This window comes from Carettochelys insculpta, chromosome 22 (genome assembly GCF_033958435.1).
Source record: "Carettochelys insculpta isolate YL-2023 chromosome 22, ASM3395843v1, whole genome shotgun sequence".
Lineage (NCBI taxonomy): Eukaryota > Metazoa > Chordata > Testudines > Carettochelyidae > Carettochelys > Carettochelys insculpta.
This window is the reverse complement of record NC_134158.1, coordinates 15,569,838-15,593,771: the sequence shown is the minus strand read 5'-3', so window position 1 is coordinate 15,593,771 and position 23,934 is coordinate 15,569,838. Positions and strand designations below refer to the sequence as shown.

At 61.4% G+C, this 23,934-nt stretch overlaps 2 protein-coding genes across 3 annotated transcripts; one reads left to right on the top strand and one right to left on the bottom strand.

Moving 5' to 3' along the window:
* The first annotated feature begins 8,705 nt into the window (after positions 1-8,705).
* On the top strand, positions 8,706-12,021 carry ZNF581 (zinc finger protein 581). Its single transcript, XM_075017863.1, has 2 exons — positions 8,706-9,389; positions 9,680-12,021. Exon 2 carries the CDS (start codon positions 9,723-9,725, stop codon positions 10,356-10,358), a length of 636 nt encoding a protein of 211 aa, XP_074873964.1. The 5' UTR covers positions 8,706-9,389; positions 9,680-9,722; the 3' UTR covers positions 10,359-12,021.
* A 7,645-nt stretch (positions 12,022-19,666) lies between these two features.
* ZNF865 (zinc finger protein 865) lies at positions 19,667-23,285 on the bottom strand. Of its 2 annotated transcripts, none has more exons than XM_075016442.1 (2): positions 23,270-23,285; positions 19,667-22,511 (listed from the first exon to the last, which is right to left on the bottom strand). In XM_075016442.1, the coding sequence occupies exon 2, from the start codon at positions 22,487-22,489 to the stop codon at positions 19,796-19,798; it is 2,694 nt and encodes an 897-aa protein (XP_074872543.1). In that variant the 5' UTR covers positions 22,490-22,511; positions 23,270-23,285; the 3' UTR covers positions 19,667-19,795. The 2 variants fall into 2 exon arrangements, with proteins under 2 accessions (XP_074872543.1, XP_074872542.1); XM_075016441.1 differs by having other exon boundaries at positions 23,249-23,283.
* Between the last annotated feature and the right edge of the window lie 649 nt (positions 23,286-23,934).

Here is a 23,934-nt window from a genome sequence, read left to right as displayed (position 1 = left end):
CCTGATGGTTTTAGAGTGAAGGGTCCCCCTGAGCCAGCCAGGCCCTGCCCTGGGCCTGGTGGGAGCCGGGGCCTCCTAGAGGGGACAGGCCCTGCCCCATTCCCTGCTCCCTGAGCCAGCCAGTCCCTGTGCTGGGGTTGAGTGGGAACTGGTGCTCCCTAGAGGGGACAGGCCCCTGCCCACTGAACCTGTCAGGCCCTGTCCTGGGGCTAGAATGGGACTGCCCCCCCCCCCCGATGGGAAAGGCCCCATGCCCTGTTCCTTACTCCCCTGAGCCAGCCAGTCCCTGCCCTTGGGCTGGGTGGGAGCCAGCGCCCCCTAGAGGGGATGGGCCCTGCCCCATTCCCTGCCCAGGATGTAGGGAAATAGATGCCTTTGTAAAGAGTTTTTGTAGGGACTACCTTCTGTCAAGAGACAGCCGAAGACATGGGGCTGGGGGCAGGGACTCCAGACCTGCCAGTACTGGCCCCACTGAGGCACTGAGCAGGCAGACCCACCATCCCAACCTGTCATTAGCCACTAAACACAGAGCCAGGGAATCCACCACCTGCCACTTATCCCGGCGGGTTAGGCCGGTCACATGACCCACAAAGAACAGAGCCCCAATTACCCCTCTGCCCCCACCATGCCACTCTGGAGCTGCTCACACAAGGGCTACTTATGCAGGGAATTGTCACCCAGCGCTGGGGTGCAGCCCCTCTGGGGCAGGGCCTGGGGACCCCACTCCTGGTGGGAGATGCAGCCCCCTCTGGGGTGGTGCGCCGGGGCTGGGTTTTCCACAGTTCAGTCATTTGTGAGCACAGGGACTCTGTGCCTCAAACTCCACCCCCCATTTTAATCAGTTTCTTTAGTTCTAGGATCAAGCCTCTGTGTTTAACTGCAGCTCCAGAGCAATAAGGGGCAGGGGGATCCCCAGTTCCCTTGTCTGACCACCAGAGCCCTGCTCCCCCCTCCCCCGTTGCACCGGGAATAAATTAATGGGGCAGAAAAGTGTACCCATGTGTCTCAGTGCCTCCTGCTGGCGGAGCTGGGCCCAGCACTGTGTGCTTGTGAGAGAGAGACACACATTGCTTGAGGGATGCAATCAGCACTGCCCTTCCCCTATGAGTGTCCTGCCCCCTATAGTGCTCCTGGCTAGGGGAGATTCCCCAGCAGCTCAGAGGGCTCTCAGGGCAGATGGATCTCAGCTAGATGTTGGCTAGAGCTAAGCTCTTACAGGGCCACTGAGGGCTCCTAGGTTCTTTCCCTGACTCTGGGAAGGGAGTGGGGTCCAGTGGTTAGACCAAGGGACAGGTCTTCTGGGTTCCAGCCCCAGCTCTGGGAAGAGATTGGCATCTGGTGGTGAGAGGAGGGGGCTGGGTGGCATCAGGACTCTTTGTTCTATTTCTGTTCCCTTCAGGGTGACCATGATGCCCCATCTTGTGCTGCAGTTTCCCCATCTCCAGAACAGGGATTGTGATCTGCCATGTTGATGTGTGGCTGAATGATGCGGCTGAGGTTTCCCCAGGGCCAGGCTTCCACCCACCAGAAACCACCAAGCACAACTTCCCATTCCAATTCCATGCAGAGCCAAGCTCCAGCACTGATGTGGGCATTAATGGTGGGGGTTCCCCATTTCCACGGAAAAATTCAAACCATGGCAGATCTCCTCTCTTGGGACAGCCAACCCGGGGCGCGGGGGGACTTGTTGATATTAGCACAATCTACAGGATGTTGTTTGAGGTGGGAAGATGGGACTTGGGATTGTTTTAGTCTCTTGTCTATAACCTCAAAAATGTTCTTTATTGCTGTATCTTGCTTGCCACTGCCAACAGACAGCGATATCTATAGGTTCGGCACCCCTGATTTCTCATCCCTTCCTTGGCCGTGCTGCTGCTCTGTGCCTCAGTTTTCCCTATTGCATACCAGAGCACAATAAACTGGCCTGCCAAGGTAAAATGCTTAGAGACCAGTGGATGAAATGCATGCTGTTAATTCATACAGGAATTTCATAGATTATGACAAGCTTTTCTCAGGCTTGAAGGGCCTCTAATCTCCATGGTGAGGTTAGTTCAATAATCTGCTTGGATTTGAAGGGATGGGCAGGTGAGTTTCAGTACTGGAAAGAGCCAACTTTATAAACTAGCAGGGCTATCTCTCTGTTACTATTTGATGTTGAAAGGGAAGAGTCGCCTCTTCAGTGCCATATAAGCAGGAAGCGAGCTCTTTTTGAGCAGGAAGTGAGGTCATTCAGTGCAGTCTGCACAGGAAGTGAGCTCATTTTGAACAGGAAGTGAGGTCATTCAGTGCAGTCTGCACAGGAAGTGAGCTCATTTTGAACAATAAATGAGCTCATTCAGTGCAGTATGAACAGGAAGTCAGCTCATTAAGTACAGGGAGTACACTTAGCATCACCACCTCCTACCCCCCTCTCTCCCAATTTTCCCAGCAGGTTTGGGATGACCCTGCCCAAGTGGGCACTAGCCAAGGGCTGGCACCTGGGCTGCTCTGAAAGGCCCACATGGCCCCATTCAGAGCTGCCCTGGTGCTCTTCTGGGATACAGCTATAGGATGCCTGTGCCCCCCCCAGCACAAGGAAATCTGAGCTGGCGTCAGCTGCTTCTCTGCCGGGCACCCTGGAGCCACCTCAGCTAGGCTGTGCTTGCACAGGGGCTGCAGAGCTGTCTCGCTGGCATGCACAGCTCCATGGCATGCCAGGTTGGCCACCTGGCAGAACACCCTCCTGCAGCCTGGGGAGGGGAGGCCCAGGCGAGCTGCGTGGGTGTCCACAGTCCCTCATCCCAGGCACCGCATCGGTGCAACCGCCAGCCCCGCCTGGCACGGGGTGCACGTTGGAGACGGGCGCAGTAAGGTGTGTCCTGCACCCGCCAACCACCTCGCCCTCCGCTGGCCCAGGGGCGAGCACTGGAAGGGGCCCTGGTTGCTGTGGAGTAGCTGTGACGAGCAAAGACCCCGCGGCAGCCCTGGCACCACGGCGAGCCCTGGCAGCGCTTCAGCAGCTGCCCGTGGCTGTTGCGCCCGCGGCTCCCGCCAGCTCCACCCCCAGGCTGTCCCCTCAGTGGCGCCTGCCGCAGGAGAGGGGACAAGCACGTGGTGCGCAGTGTGGGAGGGCACCCGGCGGCCAGCGCAGGGTCTAGTGCTAAGAGCAAAGGGCTGGGAGCCGGGACGCCTGGGTTCTCTCACTGGCTCCGCGAGGGGACCGGGGCCGAGAGATCCCCTCCAAATTCTGCCGGGCCGGGGGCGCCAGTGGCTGCCTTATCTGGGCCTCACCCTTCCCGCCCCGGCTCCTCCCACCACCCCCGGCGGGCACTACAAAGGGAGCACCGGGAAAAACGTCCGATAAGAAACAGGCAGCCGGCGCCCCGTGCTCCTGCCCCCCTCCCGGCCAGCCCTGCACACCCTTCTGTGGGGGGACATCAGGAACAGTAATGTACAGAAGCCGGTGGGGGGACACTTCAATCTCCCTGGACACTTAGTGGCAGATTTAAGGGTGACAGTCCTGGAACAAAAAAATTTCAAAAATCAAATGGGGAGAGAAATCTCTGAGCTGCAATTTATTTGCAAATTTGACTCCATTAACCAAGGATTAAACAGAGACCGGGGGTGGCTCACAGCTGACAATGGCAGTTTCTCTGCCCTGGGTGCTAATAGCTCCCCATTCGACTCTGACAAAGGCTCACATCCCCCTGTCTGATATGACTTGTTTTTTCCTCTTTTGATAAGTGCTGTTGATACTGGGCCATTTCCACCTTGCTGAATAGACCTTGTCAGCTCCGGCCCGCCCTCTTACTGGGACCCACTCTTTAAATACCCCTCTGAACACCCCCGCCGACTCATGCATCTGACGAAGCAGATCTTCGCCCATGAAAGCTGATGCTCCAAAATATGTTAGTCCATAAGGTGCCACAGGACTTCTCGTTGTTCTCGAAGCTACGGACTTACACGGCTCCCTTTCTGATACTGGTAGCCTTGGTTACCCTCAGCAGGCGCTCCCCACCCTCTGGGAGACACAGGTATCCCTCACTCCATCACACCATCTCAGGCCTGTTGAGGCTTCCTCGGGGACGGTGGATTTGCAGGGCTGATGCCTGGTTCCAGCCGAACACGGCACTGAACCTAAGGGCTAATTCTGAAAGGGAACTCCACAGCTTGCTCTCTTGACTTGGAAACTGACCTAAGAACTTGGTTCCCCGCTGGATTCAGGGTCCCCAGTAGTGGAGTGCAGGCCTCGGACAACCCCTTTCCATCCCAGGTAGCCCCCCAACCTCACCTCCACTCCACCCCTTCACTCGAGCCCCGCCCCTTTTCCTGAGCCCCGCCCCCTCTCCACCCCAACTCTTCCCAGCTTTGCTCCACCCTGGCCCAATGTTTCCTCTAATCTTTTCCAGCCACGTGCAGAGTTTTTTCCATCCACATGTAGAATACGTTTTGTTTGAGGTGCGTGTGGGTGTGTCCCACCAGTAAAATACCTGCTGCTGGCCAGGGGTGCCCTGCTAGTCAACTGGGGGGCCCCTGAATCTCTCCTGGGGGGCACCCCAAGTACTCGGCTTGTAGAGAACACTGCCCCCATTCCAGCCCTTGCTCCCAAGCTGCCTCCCACAAGCAATGCCACCCCATGGACTGGTGGGGGGGCTGGCTCCCGGAGCAGGGATCAGCCCAGCCCCTGCACTCACTGGCAGCAGGAACTGGGGTGACCAGGCCCTTCCTGCTCAGCTCCACCAGTTCCCACTGGTGAGCTGGGGGGGCGGGAACACCACCTCCCCCATCCCTTTCCCCAAGGGACACAGCTGGGAGTGCAAGGAGGAGAGAGGGCTGAGACCAAGTTCCTCCACTTCCGCCACTGGCAGTGCATGTGGGGATGGGTCCAACCCCTGTTGCTTTTGCCAGGTCCCCCATAAGTCTCCTGGGCCCCCAAAGTGTGGGGCGCAGGCAGTTGCCCTGAGCCATCCAATGAGGATCTCTGGCCCTGCAGCCCTGCCCCCACATTACAGCTGCTACGTTTTTATGCTCCAGGAGATTAATACAAATAGTTAAATATTTTTGCAGTGGTGCCCAACCTTTTCACTAGTGCAGACCCCCAATCACCCCCAAACCCTTAATGGACCCACAATCACCCCCAAGCTCTTCATGGACCCCCCAATCACCCCCAAACTGTTCACAGACCCCCCCATAACCCCCAAATCCTTCATGGACTCCCAATCACCCCCAAACTGTTCACAGACCTCCCCAATCACCCCCAAACCCTTTGTGGACCTCCAATCACCCCCAAACTGTTTACATACCCCCCATTAACCCCCAAACCATTCGTGGACCCCCCCATTCACCCCAAACCCTTTGTGGATCCCCAATCACCCCCAAACTGTTCACAGACCCCCAAACCTTTCATGGACCCCCAAGCACCCCCAAACTGTTCACAGACCCCCCAATCACCCCCAAACCCTTCACAGACACCCTGTGACCCCCCAAAGTTGTTCACAGGCAATCCTAGATGCTGCGGACACTTCATTCAATGAAACAGAAAATCACAGCCCAGATTTTCGGACAGCAGATAACAACCTCCTTGGAAGAGATTTCATTTAAAAATACTAACCGATTGTGACTTTGCGATTTGTTTAAAACTTATTTTCTACAATCATTTTTAGGTAGCTTTTATTTTTCATGAGCCCCCTGCAATCCCCTTGCAGGCCGCCCAGGTTGCAAGGCACTAACTGAAGGTATTTAGAGACAGGCAAATGCATTTTGTCCTGGGTGGTTGGCTGGTGGTCTGCGGAAAGGTTTGCCTTGAGCAGGGCAGGCTGCTGAACCAAAAGTCTGCAAACCACGTTTTAACCAAATCTCTTTCCTTTTTCAATGTCTCCGTTTCGCTGGTAGAACTGGCAGGAAGTGCGTATTTGGATCAGATCTGAGCTGCAGATTCATCGGCTGGGTAACTCCTCCAAATCTTCGGGATTGGTAGAGCTTTTTAGATGACAAACAAGATTTTCAGGTTACGTCTACACTAGAGGGCTGACAAAACCTACAGAGCGTCCCCACTTCCAAGGCATTGTCGACAGCAAGTCAACAGGAGGCAGTACTTAAATATCGAGTCTGTTCTGGTCTGGCTCTGGTCTGAAGAAGTGGGTCCGTCCCACGAAAGCTCATCACCTAATAAATTATTTTGTTAGTCTTTAAAGTGCTACTTGACGGCTTTTTTGTTTGGATAGTATATAGACTAGCACAGCTTCCTCTCTGTTGCTTTTGTTGATAGCTGGGCCTTGCTCCCCAGGAGGAATAACGCCAGAGATCTGTTGATGGAAAGCCGGCCTGAAGGTGCCAGGGGGCCCTCTGTTGACAGACAGGGCTTCCAGGACACCAGGCAGCCCTGTCTGCTGGCCCCGTTTTGTCGGTAGAGCGGCTGGGCAGTTCAGCCGTTCCCTGTTGACACAGTGCCCCTCTCCTGCGATCTGCTTGGACGGATTTGTGGACAGAAGTTTTGTCGAAAGGTATCTGCCAACAGAAACTTCTGTCCACAAATCTCTGTAATGCAGACCTGGCCTCGGAGACTCGCATCGTGTCTACCTCGGCTGCCTGGAAGGGTGCCCCAGGCTGGGCAGCTCAAAGCCAACGATGTGATTGACATGTGCTGCTAAAAAATGGAATCCTGTCCCGTCTGGTTACAGACAGCCCAAGGAGGAGGCAGAAGGGACACCAGAGCCCAAGCCCAGGTGCGAATCAGCCACTCAAATCCTCCAGCAGCTCAGATGAGAGTATCCCAGGTCTGGCGGCATTAGGGATGATTCCTGACGGAGGTGAGGGGTGACAGGCAGACAGGCTCTGTCTGAGTTGGGTAGTGGGCACCGGCTGGTGTCCCAGACATGTGATGCCGGGGAGAGGGGAGCTGAGAAGAAACAGTGTTAAAGATACAGCGCAAACTAGTCCAGCCCAGAGGGCAGGACCCCCATGATATGTGGTGTCCCCTGTGGGGCAAGATGGGGTTTGTGGTGTGGGTGTTTCCCTGCTGCTCCCTGCTCCAGGGAACAGACCAAACTCAGAACCGCCCCATGTAGATACATCTTTGTTTTAACTATTTTCTCATTGAAGTTTTGAAATACTGTATCGAGTCATTGTATCTATCATTGTATTAAGCCCTGTTATATAGAAACCTAGTTATATTTTGCAGAACAGTTTCTAGAAGTAGGTAAGGAAAAGAAAAACCTCTCTGTGCCCTTTATTTTATTTTATTTCTGTACCATCAGACCTTGGATACTCTTGTTTTAGCTCCTGGAGGGTTCCAGCAGCTATTTCACACCTGGGCCTGAGCTCCGGTGTCCCTTGGTGTGAATGGAAAGGCGTGGGAGACCAGCACCTCCAGGTACTTGCAAGGGTTGGAGAAGGTAGATCCAAGACCAATGAGAAGAACAATGGAACCTCTGAATTGGGCCCATTGAAAGAAGATTGGACACATGGACACCTTGAGAGTCACCAGCAAGGGCCTGCCTTTGGAAGCACCACCCAGAAGGTGCTCATGCATATTCATAAGATTGCTCTTCCGGATTATGCATATGCATGAGCTTGCTAACTGGTGGCATCTTGCACAGGGACCCCGGGGTTTGTCTTGTCAGCACTGGAGCACCGATCTGGATCAGCGGAAGCCCGCCTCCACCCCTCCCCCATGTAACTCACCTGGCCAGTGCAGTTGGGGGGAGCAACTATTGATAACAGCAACAAGACAGGAATGTGTGTGTGTGTGGGGGGGGAGTGAGTGAGTGTGTGTAATATATCATATACATACGATAAGTGCTGAATGCGATATGTGTATTACCAATAAATGTGCCATTTTGCCTTTTCCCCTGCAAAGATCCTGTGCAGTAATTTTCAGTACAACACCCACAATAGGGAGACTGGCGGAAGGAAACCAGGGCAGGGCCTGGCTGGCTCAGGGGGCAGGGAATTGGGAATGTTTTTAAAAGTGGGGGTGCTGCCCCCCCACATCTGTCCACCCCCTGTGGAGGCCGGGAGCAAAGCCCCAGCACACAGGGGCAGCAGCCGGGACCCTGAGCACAGAGCCAGAAGTAGAGACCCCCAGTGCACTGGGCTCAGGCCAGGACCCCAGGACACAGGCAGAGTCAGCTGGGACCCAGTGCTGGGTGGGCAGGAGCAGAGCCCCAGGCACGTGGTGCTGGCAGCTGGCACCCAGGGTGCTAGGCTGGGAGATGGGGGGTACTTCAGCACTGCTGTATCCCTAACTCCCGCATCTATGGGCCCCTCCAGGGGGCGCGGGCTCCCACCCAGCCCCTGGCTCCAAGCAGTGCGGCCAAACCAGAAAGCTCCAATATCTTCCCCCGCCATTGGAAGAAAATGCCCTACAGGGAAAAGGGGCAAACGCAGACAGGGCGCCGGGAGCCAGGACTCCTGGGTTCTCTCCCCAGCCGTGGGAGGGGAGTGCGGGCCAGTGGTTAGAGCTTGGCGGGGCTGGGAGCCGGGACTCCTGGGTTCTCTCCCGCCGGCTCTTTGCTGGCAGATGGTCGGGGCGGCGTCTGGGGCCTCGCCCGGGGTCAGGCGTCCCCCAGTCGGTCTGCGGCTGGGTTCTCCTTCGGGAGTTGCCGAAGGTGGGGCTCTACCCCGCCCCCTCCCCTCGGAACCCAGGCGTCCGGGGCTGCGTTGGAGCGCGGCGTTTCCACCCGGCCGCCTTTTCCTGCGGCACCGGCTCCTGCTGCGGGTGGAGGGACGGACTGACGGACGGGGACAGAAAGGACCCCCCCCGCCCCCCCCCCAGTGCCGGGGATCCGGGGCCGCTGTAGCCCGCAGGGGGCGGCACGTGGCCCCGGGGCGCAGGGGGGCCTCGAGCCAGGACCTGCCACCCCCCCGCGGGGACAGGATCGGTACCACCCCCCCGCGGGGACAGGATCGGTGCCACCCCCCACCGCCAGCTGGGACAGGATCGGTGCCACCCCCCACCGCCAGCTGGGACAGGATCGGTACCACCATCACCCCCGCCGGGACAGGATCGGTGCCACCCCCCACCGCCAGCTGGGACAGGATCGGTACCACCCCCCCGCCTGGACAGGATCGGTACCACCATCACCCCCGCCGGGACAGGATCGGTGCCACCCCCCACCGCCAGCTGGGACAGGATCGGTACCACCATCACCCCCGCCGGGACAGGATCGGTGCCACCCCCCACCGCCAGCTGGGACAGGATCGGGGCCCCCCAGCTGGGTCTGGAGCAGTACCACCTGACCCCGGCTGGAGCCAGCGCCGAGCTGCCAGATCCCTGCCCGGGTCTGGCTCGGAGCCGGCCCCTGCGCTGCCGCCCCCGGCGAGAGGAGCCCCTGGCACCGAGCCCAGGGCTGAGTCCGCCGGCCGCGATGAGCCCGAAGGCGGGACTGCGGCCAGGGGCACCTGGGACGGTAAATATACCCCGGGGGCGTGTGTGCCTGGGCGGCGCTGCCAGGGCTGGGGGCAGTCGAGGCAGTGAGGGGGTCAGGTGGCAGTGGGGCTGGCGGGGGGGGTGCTGTTGTGGGCCTGGCGGGACGCAGAGGCCACACTCCCCCCGGGGGCTGCGCTGGGACCTAGCTGGTGCCCCAGTGGGAAAGGCCCCATGGTCACCTGTCCCGTGAGCTTCAGGAGACTCCTGTGCGCGGGGGGGGGGTCTATGACACACCTCTGATTGTTCCTCTCTCCCCGTTTCTCCTTCCAGCCGCTCTGAGCCCTTCCCACCCTTGGGGGGTGTCCCCTGCCCCATGGATCTCCACCCCTTCAGCCTGCGGCCCCCGAGGGACGGCCCCCCCGACCCCCGGCACCAGCCCTCAGCCCGGGAGGGCCCATCAGGGCGCCGGCTGAAGCTGGAGGAGGACGAGGAGGCCGGTCGGCTGCGCGTCCCCCGGGCCCCGCTCTGGCCCCCCGGAGAGGCTGGGCCGGCACAGGGTGAGGCCTCGCGCTACGGCCGCTACCTGCTGATCGACAGCCAGGGCCTGCCCTACACGGTGCTGGTGGAGGAGGCGGGCGGGCGGGCCGGGCTGCGCAAAGCCTACTGCTGCCCTGTGTGCTCCCGCACCTTCGAGTACCTGTCCTACCTGCAGCGGCACAGCATCACCCACTCGGAGCACAAGCCCCACGTGTGCCGGGCCTGCGGCAAGGCCTTCAAGCGCACCTCGCACCTGGAGCGGCACAAGTACACCCACGCCGGGCGCAAGCCGCACCAGTGCCCCATCTGCCAGCGCAGCTTCCGCGACGCCGGCGAGCTGGGCCACCACCAGCGGGTGCACACAGGCGAGCGCCCCTTCCAGTGCGAGGCCTGCCACATGCGCTTCGGCGAGCGGAACACCCTGCAACGGCACGTCCGCCGCAAGCACCGCCAGCAGCCGCCCACGCCCTGATGGGCAGCGCCCACGTCACCACCCCCACCCTGATGGGCAGCGCCCATGGGAGCCAGACTGGCACCGCCCGCGCCCTGACAGGCAGCGCCTGCGAGAGCCGGACTGGCACCGCCCACACCCTGACAGGCAGCGCCCGTGGGAGCTGGACTGGCACCGCCCACACCCTGATGGGCAGTGCCCGCAAGGGCCGGACTGGCACCGCCCACGAGAGCCAGACTGGCACCGCCCATGCCCTGACAGACAGCGCCTGCAAGAGCTGGACTGGCACCGCCCACGCCCTCACGGGCACTGCCCATGCCCTGATGGGCAGCACCCATGAGAGCCAGACTGGCATTGCCTGTGAGAGCCAGACTGGCACTGCCCACAACCTGATGGGCACCGCCCATGAGAGCCAGACTGGCACTGCCTACAACCTGACGGGCACCACCCATGAGAGCCGGACTGGCACTGCCCACAACCTGATGGGCACCGCCCATGAGAGCCGGACTGGCACTGCCCACAACCTGATGGGAACTGCCCATGAGAGCCAGACTGGCACTGCCCACAACCTGATGGGCACCGCCCATGAGAGCCAGACTGGCACTGCCTACAACCTGATGGGCACCACCCATGAGAGCCGGACTGGCACTGCCCACAACCTGACAGGCACCGCCCATGAGAGCCGGACTGGCACCCCCCACTGCCTGATGATCACTGTCCACGAGAGCCGGACTGGCACTGCCCACGCCCTGACAGGCACAGGGAGCTGTGAGCTGGGCTGGCACCACCCATACCCTGAGAGGCAAGGGGAGCCCTGGCACAGCCCACACCTGACAGGCCCTGTGAACCAGACTTGCACTGTCCATGCCCTGACAGGCACTGCCCACCAGAGCTGGACTGGCTCTGCCCACGCCCTGATGGGCACAGGGAGCCTGTGAGCTGGACTGGTCACTCCTTGTGCTTTTGCCCCATAAAAACCTGTTTGCCCCGACTGCCCCCTGCCCCATACGGTACCCGTATGGGCAGCTCCCTGGGCCCCAGCCTGAGGCATTGGCCTCTCCACACAAGCCCCACATGGTGCCCCAAGACTGGGGATGCCCCTAGCATGCAGAGCAGAGCAGGCTGGACCCGGCCAAGCTGAGCCCGTCGTGGTCCAGGCTCAGATCTTGGGGCTATGGATGGTCATTCACTAGGGGGCAGGGAGTGGGACAGGGGCATGGCTCCTCTTGGGCACAGCTAGCTCAGCGGTGGCTGGGGGTAGGGGTGACTTGACCACCCCATGGAGGTTTGTGGTGACTCTACGTTCCCCAGCAACAGTCTCAGCTTAGTCCTACAGCATCCAGCCCTCCTTTCTGCCACCAGGGGCCTCTCTGCCCACCGCAGCCAGCAGCCAGCACTGAGGGCTGTCCTGGAAAGCCCACAAATCCAGAGCAAACTTCACAATGGTTTTCAGTCTGGTGCCCCACAGGGGTGTGGGGAAATGGGATCGCCCATCCCCAAGGGCTCCCAGCCTCAGAGAAGGCAATCCAAGGCCAGAACTAGACCTACAGGTCAACCAGGCTGCATCACTCCAAGGTGCCTGGCCTGGCCAGCTGCTCCCCTCAATGGCTCCCATTCACAGTGGGCTCTTTGTTCTCCTGGTTTTGTAATTATTATTATTATTATTATTATTATTATTATTTAAACCCCCTTTTTGGTTGGTGGTGTTTTGGTGTGTGTGGGCTAAAGGGTTAAGGGTCGAAACACCCTCAGCCAGTGGCTGGGTGCAGAGCCCCTGTCATTGCTAGAGAGGCGCTAGGGCTGGTTTGGTACCAGGAGGTGGCAGGTCTGATCGGGCTTTGGCTCCCAAGGGGGAAAACAAGAAGTCCTGTGGCACCTTATAGACTAACAGAAATTTTGGAACATCAGCTCCCCTGGGCACAGACCTGCTTCGTCAGATGCATGTGGGTCTGTGCCCACGAAAGCTGATGCTCCAAAATATCTGTTAGTCTATAAGGTGCCACAGGACTTTTCATGGCCTTTGTGGATACAGAGGAACACGGCTACTGCTCTGACACTCGGCGTTTCACCCATTTTGCACCCAAGTTATTTTCCAGCAAAATCCTTTTTAACAGGGTTTGGACGAAGAAAACTGCACTGGTTAGGCCTCAGCTGGAGTATTGCGTCCAGTTCTGGGCGCCCCAGTTCAAAAAAGATGTGGAGAAATTAGAGAGGGTCCAGAAAAGAGCGACAAGAATGATTAAAGGGCTAGAGAATGTGACCTATGAAGAAAGGCTGAAAGAATTGGGCTTGTTTAGTTTGGAAAAGAGACGATTGAGGGGGGACATGATAGCGGTTTTCAGGTATCTGAAAGGGAGTCATGAGGAGGGAGAAAACTTGTTCTTGGCCTCTGAGGATACAACAAGAGGCAACGGGCTTAAACTGCAGCAAGGGAGGTTTAGGTTGGACATTAGGAAAAAGTTCCTAACGGTCAGGGTGGTCAAACAGCGGAATAAATCGCCAAGGGAGGTTGTGGAATCTCCATCGCTGGAGATATTTAAGAGCAGGTTAGAGAGTTGTCTATCAGGGATGGTTTAGACAGTACTTGGTCCTGCCATTGGGGCAGGGGGCTGGACTCGATGGCCTCTCGAGGTCCTGTCCAGACCTAGTATTCTATGATTTGGGGGCTGAAAAACACTGTTTTGGGTTAAAAGTTTGTGGGTTTTGAGCATCCAACGGTAGCACCAAAAGTGAAAGAACCAATTGGAGAATGTGGGGGGAAAACGAACGGATTTGACTGAAAACACATTTTTGAAACCTCTGTTTGTTTCAGCTGAAAACTGTGTTTAAAATTCCCGACCCTTTTATTGGAACCTCGGTTTTCTAAACCGAAAATAGGTGTGGAAAACTGAAACTGTGAGCTGCTGGGGTGTGAAGCAATCGTGGTTTTTCAAGCCAAACATCACTTTTCACAATCAAAAACAGTGAAAATTTTTTGCAAGAAACAAAATTTTTTTTTACCCATTTCGAACTCCATTTTTCCCACCCCCTGACCTTTTTTTTTTTCCAAATTTTAAACTAAAATTACTTGCCCGGCTGCAAGAAAACTATTACTGAAAAACCAACATGGGCTAACCAGCCAGCGTCATGAAGCAAAACAATTTTCAGACCCCAAAACTTGCACCCAGCAATAAAATATTATACCCCCCCAGTGACTTGTGACAAGAAACAAGTCATCGAGTTGATTGGTTTTCAAACCCCAAACACCTGGATGAGGAGCATTTTTGCACCAGATTCTTTTTTTATACTGGTTTTCAAAACCTGCCTGTTTTGCTGGGTGTTTTGGGGAGCAGGTGAGTTACCGAGAAACCAGGTTTTCAACCAAATCCCACCAGGCTGCGGGAGTTTGATCCTTGGCAGGTTACACCGTCCAGACCTGCAAACATCCCTGGAGGGTTTGCTGCAGTCAAGTTCACATTGCAGCCCGGCTCTCAGGGCTGTGGCTTGTGCTGTGTCCATGTGGCAAAAGAATGGGTTTGGGTTCCCCCCATCAGCCCCCCCGCAGCAGAACCCTAGGAGCCAGGTCCCAAGTGTGGGCAGACCCAGGTGATCTGATGTGGGGAGAGGGAGTCTGCTCCGACCGGACTCAGAGCCAGGCTTAATGTGCAGTGTAGACACACCTGGTGTGCGACCAGCCACTAGAGAGGACAGGTCTTGGAGGTAAGGAGTTGAGCTGGGTTTAGCGCCTAGAGTCTAGTGGTTAGTGCAGGGAGCTGGGAGTCAGGACTCCTGGGTTCTCTCCTTGGCTCTGGGAATGAAGTGGGAGTCTAGTGGTTAGAGTGGGGGGGTGGGGCTGGGAGCCAGGACTCCTGGGCTCGCTCCTTGGCTCTGGGCAGGAAGTGAAGGCTAGTGGTTAGAGCTTGGCAGCACTGGGAACCAGGACTCCTCAAGGGTGCAGCGCAGGCTGACGGGAGCCTCTGGAGATCCAGGTGGTGCTGGCGGAGGGGGAGGGAGCTGGGTGTGGCCAAGCCAGGCTGCCCTGTCTGGGCCAGCTGGGAGCTGCTGTGCCCATGGGGTCTGCTGGGCTGAATACATGGTGCCCCAGAGCAGCCCCATTCCTTGCCCAGCCCCGCCCCCCAGCAGCACCTGCAGCCACCCTCCAGCACTAAGCTCACCCGCCTGCTCCTCCTGTCCCCCCAGCACCTGGCCAGTGATGCCGGCTGTCCCGTCCCCACCACCCAGCCCCCCACCAGCCACGGCCCAAGGCAATGCCCCACCCGTCCCAGGCCCACATGCTGCAGCAGGATGAGGAGCACATGGCTGCTGGCCTTTGCAGAACTGGGGGGTGGGGGCAGCACTTAACAGTGGCACAAACAGCTGGTGCAGGGGTAACAAGCTGAGTTCTGCTCCGCCTGGCATCTTCCCAAGGGCACTGGAGATGGTACCTGCAGGAATTCCCAGCTTAGATGTAAGAGCCACGCGAGGCCTCCCAGGCCAGAGAATTTCCCCTCCAAACGCCAGCCAGGCAGCCTGATCTGATGGCTGAGCTAGTGCTGAGCTTTCGGAAAGATGCCCCCAGTTTGAGTGAATGCCTTGTCATGGTGGGGATACCACCTGCTCCCCTGACGAGCCTGCCTGGGACCCCAGCACTGGACAGCCACTGCCAAACTTAATTCCGCCCCCGCACCCTGTGAAAAACACGCCCCCCCTTTGTAAGCCCTGAGCACTGGCCACTGCACCATCTGCGACCCATGCAGCCCCCTGGATCCCTTCCAGCTGGGCACCGCCCCCTCCCTTGCTGGCCATGCTGTTGGGAGCTGGGCCTTGGATTTTGCCTCCCTAAGGGACACACGTTGCTCTTGTCTTTGCTGCGTATCAGCCGGTGGGTTTCACGGCCTTGCTTTTGCCACAGCAGTGCCAGCCCACCTGCCCCCACCCCGGAACAGGACAACCCCGACAGCAGGACCGGGTCTGGTGGGGCCCACAAATCACCAGCCCGTGGGCCTGCCTTGCCTCAGGGCCCCCAGATCCGGGGCCAGCCGGGCTGGGCAGGTTTCAGCCAGATGCCTCCTCTCCCAAGCCCGTTCGGAACCAAGCTCTGCGCACGCTCGGCCCAGAGGCTAGGCAGTATTTCCAGCCCCAGGCAGGGTTCCCTGTGAGCTGAGCGACTGCCCAGCCGATCCGATCAGCAGCCCCAGCTGGCAGTGGGTGTGTCTATGGGGGGTGCACACTGCACACACCTCAGTGCCCAGAACATCTGTCCCCCCCACTGCCTCAACGATGCGCCCACAGAGCCGGTGCTCTGAGCCCATTGCCCCCCCCTTGGCACCCGCCTCGCCGCTCCCTTCCCTCAGGCACAGGGTCACCACCTGGGGCAGATCTGCCTCTCCCCCCCCTACTGCTGTATGGGCCTCAGCAGCCAGTCCTGAGCCCGGGCCCAGCGTGGCTGGGTCACCGCAAGGGAAAGGGGGCAGGGCGGAGATTTCTCAGGCTGATTTCAGCAGCCGGGGTTTGGTAGCGGGTGCCGGCCGGTGACACCGAATCAGGCTCCCGCTTTACGCTGAGGCAGGGCCGAGCCAGTGCCTCACTGCTACCCCCCACCCCGGGGGGGTTCCAGCAGAGGGACCCCCCAAGGCAGGCAGCTGAGAGCAGAGAGTGGCACCTGGGGCTCTGCGAGGATCCAGCCCTGACCGCTCCCTAGCACCATGGTCCCCAGGCTCCCAAAGGCTCGGGCAGCCTGGAGCACCAGACGTGCCCACGCCCAGGGTGCCTTAGGGGCTCCTTCTGAGGACTGCCCCAGCCCAGGCGTCTCAGCTGGAGCCAGGCACCGTGGGCAGGATGGGGGCTGGTCCTCCCTCAGGCCAGGCAATTGGTGTGACCCATGGAAACCCCTCTGGTGACAGCGACACCCTCCCCGCCCCCGACCCACTAGATGTCTGGAGCAGAGCTGCCCACAGAGCTGGACCTTTCAAATCCAGCCCTTCACTGCTTGTCCGAGTGGCCCTTCAACCCCTGGACCAGACCCAGCCTGTTCAGAGCCCCATGTGGCCTGGGAGCTCCAGCCAGCTGCAAAGCCGCCTCCTTAGCCCCGCTCCCTGGCAGTGGCCAGGAACAGGGCTCAGTTACTCAGGTCTGGGGTCCCCATGTTGGCTGCTGGAAGTCAGGGGAACAGGGGTCCCCAACAGGGGGACAGACCCCTAAGCCTGGCAGGAAGCAGGCTCAGAAACCTAGTCTGTTGGGCAGGGCGACGGGGGCTCTGCTGCCAGGCTGTGCAGATGGGGCCAGGGGATCCCCAGTACCAAACAGCACACCTGGAGGAAGAACTGAGCTGGGACATGCCTCCCCCAGCAGGGCTGCGCACCCAAATGGGGAGGGGTGAGCCCACAGACAAGGAAGGGTGCAGTGGGAATACAGCGCCCAAGGAGGGCTGGGCACCCCTGAACCTGACGGGCACAGATGAACTTATGAATGAATTATCCCCCTCTTGGGGGAAGGGTGTTTTAGAGACTGAGCAGAAGTGGGAAAGTGGAGGGAAACTGAGGCAATGTGCCTGCTGGACCACCCTGGTTACAAGAGGGCACCCCAGAGAGGCTGTCTGTCCACAGGGATGGCTATAGCCCCAGTTCCCCTGTGCTCCCCCAGCTGCCTCTCATCTCCAGCCCGAGTCTTGTTTTATACCAGGATTTTCAGGGCCAGGGCTGTTCCTTTGTCCTGGGTACAGGGCCTGGCACACAAACTCCTGGGCCATGGCTGGCACACAGAGCTACCGTAATGCACCTAATACACAACGTACAGCACTTCGTAGGTGGGGGTGCTGGGCTACGGCCGGCACATAGAGCTACCGTAATGCACCTAATACACAAAGTACAGCGCATAGCACAGGGGACTCCTGGACCATGAGTGGGCACACACGGTTACCATAATACACATAACACACAATGTACAGCACATAGCATGGGGGGACCCAGGCCAAGGCTGGCACACAGCGCTACTGTAATACACCTAATAGACAACGTCCAGTGCCTAGCGCAGTTCTCAGGCCACGGCAAGGTACCTAGAGCTACCATAATAAACAGAATCAATACGCATCCACATTTTTTAATATCGGTTTCATCTGTACAACACTAGGGACGTTACACACCAACAGCAGGGATGGGGTTGAGTTTGATACACACGTGCCCCCTCCCACCCTCCCCCTACGCCAGCCCCCACCCCCCTTCCCGACTGGGACCCAGCCTGTCCCAAGCCAGCAGCTCGAGCCTCCACCAGCCGGGGGCAGGAAAGCAAATTTCTGCTGAAAGAGGAGGAGAGACAGAGACACATTTTAATAGTCATTCCAAGGGCGGGGGGAGCAGTGCCAGGGGTGAACACGGTGACTCAGCCTGGCACTGCCCCTCGGGGCTTAGAAAATTATATCTATCGATTTATATTTATTCATACAGCTGTGTGGTTAAAAAGAAAGCCGGGGGGGAGACTCAGCAGGGCCGGACAGGGCTGATTTCTCCTGGGACCCACTCCCTGGTGCACCTGCAGTCCTGGCTCTGCTGCCACCCAGGGCGACACCCCCTTCTTCCAGGGTGCCACGGGAGGTGCAGGAGAAGCGAGGAGCCGGGGCAGAGGTCTCCAGCTTTCTCAGACAGATGGCAAAAGATACCATGACCTGTTCCCCACCAGGCCAGGCCTGACTCCCAGCCCTCGCTGTTCTAACCACTAGCCTTTACTCCCCTCCCAGAGCTGGAGAGAAACCCAGGAGTCCTGGCTCCCAGTCCCCCTCCCATTAGGCCTCGCTCCCCCCCACCAAAGCCAGGATAGAACCTAGAAGTCCTGCCTTCCAACCCCCTTGCTCTAGCCCCTAGACTGCACTCCATCCCAGAGCTGGGGAGAAAACCCAGGAGTGCTACTTCCTAGTCCCCACTGCTGTAACCACTAGATCCCACTCCCCTTCCCAGAGCCAGGGCAAGAAGGCAGATACAGAGCAGAGTCGGGGTGGGGAGAGACAGAAAGTGGCGGGGAGGGGAGGGGAATAAGTCAGGCCAGTGGGTTTTCAAGCTTGTTTCGTCCGCAGAGTCCTCAGTTCCCCTTTGCAAACCTCACACAGTCTGTGCACCCCTGGAGCCAGCAGGCAGCCAAGACAGCCAGCCAGGCAGATGGGTGGGTCTGTAGGGAGACAGGCAGAGAGGAGCTGGCTGTTTCCCTGTGGGGACTGAGAGAGGGGGGTGGAGAGGAAGGGAGGGGATGGAGGCCTGGATGGAGGGAGGGGCACTAGTCAGCCAGAACAGGGACTGTTTGCCGCAGCTCCTGGCATCTTCAGCCGTGGCTCTGAGCTTCCCCACCCGCAGCCGACCCCCCAGCGACCAGGGCCTGCTCCCGACCTGTCCCCACCCCTTTGCACCATGCACTAGAGACCAGCTGGGGTAACCCCACAGCCTGCCCAGGAGGTGGGGGGCAGGGGGGCGGCTGCCCCATGGAAGGCTCATTACACCCGGTCCAGCAGCCAACAGCTCGCAGCTCAGCTTGCTGGACCCTCCAGGGGCCTGGCTTGCATCCAGCCTGCACCACGGGGGTGTCACCAGTCAGGGGAAGCAGCTCCCAGCGTTTGCCTCTAGCCCTGGGGAGGGCTGCATGGGTGTCAGGTGCAGCCCCTGCGGAGAGCACCTGTTGGATGGCAATGGGTGGGGGGGGCCAGTCCGGCAGGATTTTGGGTCCTCGCTGGCCCCAGCTCCAGGCGGCCGAGTGGGGAGGGAGCAGTCTGGGGTGCCCCCGCTGCACCTGGCGGGGGGTGTCTCCACTACAGTCTGCCAGGTTCCCAGAGTGCCCCACTGGGCAGTCAGCCAGCAAGACCTGCTGAGCTCCCCGCTCAGTCCACAGGGGCAGCTGAGAGGGGCCAGGTCCAGGAAAGCGCTGGGAGTCTCGCCAGGTCCAGCCACCTCTGCGCCGGGGGTGTCCATGTCCTGTCAGCAGGGGCCAGGGCTGGGGGAGGGGAGGAGGAAGCCCCCTTAAAATCCAGAGGGCTAAGATAAACGTTGCCAAGTCCTAGGTTCTTCGTGGCGATGGGGGAGCTCCCGCCATGGTGGATTCCTGGCACACGGGGGTCTGTCCCCCACCTGCTGCCCGGGCCCCAATTCGTCACCCCCTATGGTGGATACATGCTATTAAGGGGCCTGACTCCCAACCTGCTGCACCCCATGGGGGCTACATGTTACTGAAGGGTCTGCCCCCACCTGCCCCGACCCCAGGGGTTACATGGCACTAAGGGGTCTGCCCCCCCCCCAAGCTACCCCCCCCACTGGATACGTGGCACTAAGGGCTCTGCCCCCCAACCTGCCACCCCCATGGTGGTAACATGGCACTAAGGGGTCTGCCCCCAACCTGCCTCCCCCATGATGGTTACATGGCACTAAGGGCTCTGCCCCCCAAGCTGCCACCCCCCACTGGATCCGTGGCCCTTAGGGGCCTGCGAATGCCCTGCCCCGCCCCGCTCAGGCGTCCTTGTGGCCCAGGGCGGCCAGGCCCTCCAGCTTGTGCAGGTGCCGGTGCTTCTTGAGGCCGTAGGTGTTGGCGAAGGCCTCACCGCAGGTGCCGCACTTGAAGGGCCGCCCGCCCCGGTGCGCCTCCAGGTGCTTGCTGAAGTACTTGGGGTCCTTGAAGAGCTTGAGGCAGGCGGCGCAGCGCAGGTCGCGGGGGGCCTCGTGGGCCCGCTGGTGGCGCAGGATGGAGGAGAGGTAGAAGAAACTCTTGCCGCAGCGGTCGCAGCGGTACACCTTCTCGCCCAGGTGCACGCGCTGGTGCTCCAGCAGGTTGGAGCGGTAGCGGAAGGTCTTGCCGCAGGTCTGACACCGCTGGGGCCGGGCCACCACGTGGAGGCGCTGGTGCTCGGCCAGGCTGGAGGACTGGGCGAAGCGCTTGTTGCAGAGGGCGCACTTGTAGGCCCGCTCGCCCGTGTGCACCACCTTGTGCTGCCGCAGGTACCAGGAGCGCAGGAAGCCGCGCCCGCAGACGGCGCAGCGGTAGGGCCGCTCCTCCGTGTGGCACCGCTGGTGGCGCATCAGCAGGGCGGCCTCCCAGAACCGCTTGCCGCAGACGGAGCAGCTGAAGTGGCGCTTCTGCAGGTGGCTGCGGCGGTGCAGCAGCAGGTCGTAGGCCCCGGCGAAGCTGCGCCCGCACACGCCGCAGGCCAGCGTGCGTCGCACCAGGTGCACGTACTTGTGCGTCACCAGGGCGAGGAAGTGCTTGAAGCTCTGCCCGCAGATGCCGCAGCTGAAGCGCTCCCCGCTGGGGATCATGGGGTGCTCCTCGGACAGGGTGGCCGGCACCTCCCCAGCCAGCCCGTTCTCCAGGCAGCCGGCGGGCCCTGGGGGCGGGGTGGCCTCGGCGCAGGCCCCCTCGGGCAGCAGCCGCTCTGGCGCCGTCTGGTGCACCAGCTTGTGCCACATGAGGTTCTCGATGAAGCCGAAGGCCTTGCCGCAGGCGTCGCAGGCGTAGGGCTTGTCGCCCATGTGGGCCTCCTTGTGGCTCATGACGTGGAAGAGGTCGGGGAAGCGCTGGCCGCAGTCGGAGCAACCGTAGCTCAGCCCCTCGGGGGGCGGCCCCAGGGCGCAGGGCAGCTGCAGCCGGTGGATCTGCTTGTGGCGGGTGAGGCTCTGCGGGTAGCCGAAGACCTTGCCGCACAGCTCGCACTTGTAGGGCCGCTCCCGGGTGTGTACCACGTGGTGCTTGGTCAGGTGGAAGGACTCCCGGAACCGCTTGCCGCAGACCGAGCACTGGTGCGGCTTCTCGCCCGTGTGGATCCGCTCGTGCCGCTTCAGCGTCTCCCGCCGCCCGAACCCGCGCCCGCAGATGCCGCAGCAGAAGCTCTTGCCGGCCCCCAGCAGCAGCGGGTGGGGAGCCAGCAGCGCTGCCGGGGCTGCCTTGGCCTCCCCCTCGCAGGCCGGGGCCTCGCCAGGCAGCAGGAAGGGCCCCGGGTAGGCAGCCGGGGCCGAGTCGCCAGCGGCTGCCGGGGCGTCTTTGGCCGGGCCGCCAGCGGCGGCGGCAGCGGCCTGGTGGAGCTGGCGGTGGCGCAGCAGGCTCTGGGGCGCGGCATAAGCCCGGCCGCACACCTCGCACTTGTAGTCGGGGCGGGGGCCGGCGTGGGAGGCCTGGTGCTTGAGCAGGTAGGCGGCGTCCCGGAACTCCTTGCCGCAGACGCCGCAGGGCACCCGCAGCAGGGCCGAGTGCGTCTTGACGTGCCGCTTGAGGCTCTCGCGCCGGTTGAAAGTCTTCTCACAGACCGAGCAGCTGAAGGGACGCTCGCCCGTGTGGATGATCTGGTGCTGGTGCAGGTGGCTGGGTTTCTTGAATACCTTCCAGCAGAGGGAGCAGGTGAAGGGGCCGTCGGGCTGGGCTGGGGCGGGGCTGCCTTCCGCAGCCGGCTCAGGGGCGGGAGCGGCAGGTGGCGGCGGGGCGGCGGCGGCAGCGGCCGGGCCGGCCTCAGCCGGCTCCTTGTGGCAGCGCCGGTGGCGGATGAGGCTGGAGATGTGGTTGTAGGTGCGGCCGCAGGTGGAGCACTCGTAGGGCCGCTCCCCGGTGTGCACCAGCATGTGCTGCACCAGGTGGGAGGACTGCTTGAAGGATTTCTGGCACACGCCGCAGGGGAAGCGCCGGTCGATGAAGTACTTCAGCCGCCGGAAGTAGTTCTTGTCGTCCTTGCCGGCCGGGCCGTCGGCTGCAGCCGGGGCCGCCTGGGCTGGGGCTGCCCCCACCCCCCTTTTCAGGCTCCCAAAGAGGTGCTGGTGCCCCGAGAGATCCACGATGCCCCACTGGGGGGCGCCGAAGGCCCCCGCCCCATCGAAGAGCGGCGGGGCGGCCGGCATGGTGGCGGCGCTGTACTGCTGCGGGGGGGCGGTGCTGGCGGCCTCGACTTTCTTGGGCTGGGCGGCGGCGGAGGCGGACGGGGCGGGGCCCTCGGCTTTGAAGTCCTTGGGCTTGGCTGGGGCGGGGCGGTCGAAGTGGGGGGCGCCGGCGGGCGGCGGGGGGTACTCGTAGGGGGGCTGGGGGCAGGGGAGAGAGGCCACGGCCTTGGCGTGCTCCTGGTTGTAGGCCTCCATGGGCTCGAAGCGCTGGTGATTGAGGAACTCCAGGAAGTCGAAGGGGTAGCTCTGGAAGTGAACCCCCTCGTCGCTCGCATTCGCTTCCATCTCCTCAGGAGGGGGGCGCTGCCTGGGGGGGGCACACAGGGTGGGGGGTTGGAGCAGGGTCAGGCCCCAGGCCCCCTCCCCACCTGGGACCCTCCCACGAACGCCAAGCGTGTGAGATCAGCTCGTACCTTGGGTGTGGGGAACAAACGCTGCTCTCACCTGGGGCTGGGGTACAGCCCCTCTAGGGTGGGGTGTGGGTACATGGGGACCCCTCGGGGGTGGGGGCTGAGTGGAGGGGGACCGCTTGGGGGTGGGACGCGGGGGGCCTGGGGACCCCTCGGGGGTGGGGGGCTGGGTACATGGGGACCCCTGGGATGTGGGGGCTGAGGATCTGGGGAAACCTTACCAGGCAGAGGGACACAGCTCCTCCGGGGTGGGGTGCTGGTTGGATATACAGGGACCTCCCACCCAGCGCTGGCACATAGCCCCTCGGGGGTGGATGTGGGGGGCTGGGCGGACGGGGACCCCTCGGGGGTGGATGTGGGGGGCTGGGAGGGACGGGGGCCGCTCGGGGGTGGATGTGGGGGGCTGGGCGGACGGGGACCCCTCGGGGGTGGATGTGGGGGGCTGGGCGGACGGGGGCCGCTCGGGGGTGGATGTGGGGGGCTGGGGGGACGGGGGCTGACACCGATCACTCTATTTCCCCAGCGGGGCGGGGCGGGGCGGCGCAGCGGGGGTTCCGGGGCGCGCGGAGATCGGGGCCCGAGGGGGGCCGGGGGGGCGGGGGGCCGGTGCGGAAGGGGGGCGGGGGGCACGTACCGAGGATATGGGGGGGCTCACCTCGGGGGCCCGGCTCCGGGCGGGGGGCGCGGGGGGGGGGCGTCCGGGGGGGCCGCTGCTGGTTCCCAGCTCGGACAGGCCCGGCCGGAAGCGCCGCCCCCCACCGGAGACGGAACCGGCCCCCCCAGCCCGGCCCGGCCCCACCCCACTTCGCCGGGGCCGCCCCACTTCCGCCGCCGCCGCCGGGTCCTAGAGGGCCGCAGGCCCGGCGCTCCGCCGACAGGGAACCCAGGCGTCCGGCTGCCACCCCCGCCCCCAACGCACCCCCCCCCCCCGAGAGAACCAGGCGCCCCCTGCTCCCCAGATCCCTCTCTTCTCCCCGAGCTGGGGGGAGAACCCAGGAGTCCTGGCTCCCCCAGCCCCAAACACCTGCCTGCACCCCGCTCCGAGAGCCCCCCTCCCGCACCAGGCTCCCTCCCCAATCTCCCCAGCCCCACCTGTGGGCTCCCCCCATGGCAAGAGCCAGTTCCCCCCATAACCGGCTCCCTGCTGGGGCTGGGCCTAGCCGGGGTCCCTGGTCAGGCTTGTCTGGTCCTGCTAGCCTAGAACCGGCCCCCTTGTTGAATCGGGCGACACCCTTTGGGCACAGCAGGTTTCCAGGCAAAAGTGTTCTCTTTTTGCCATTTTTTGATGGTGGCGGTCCGGGGAGTGACCTCGTACAATGG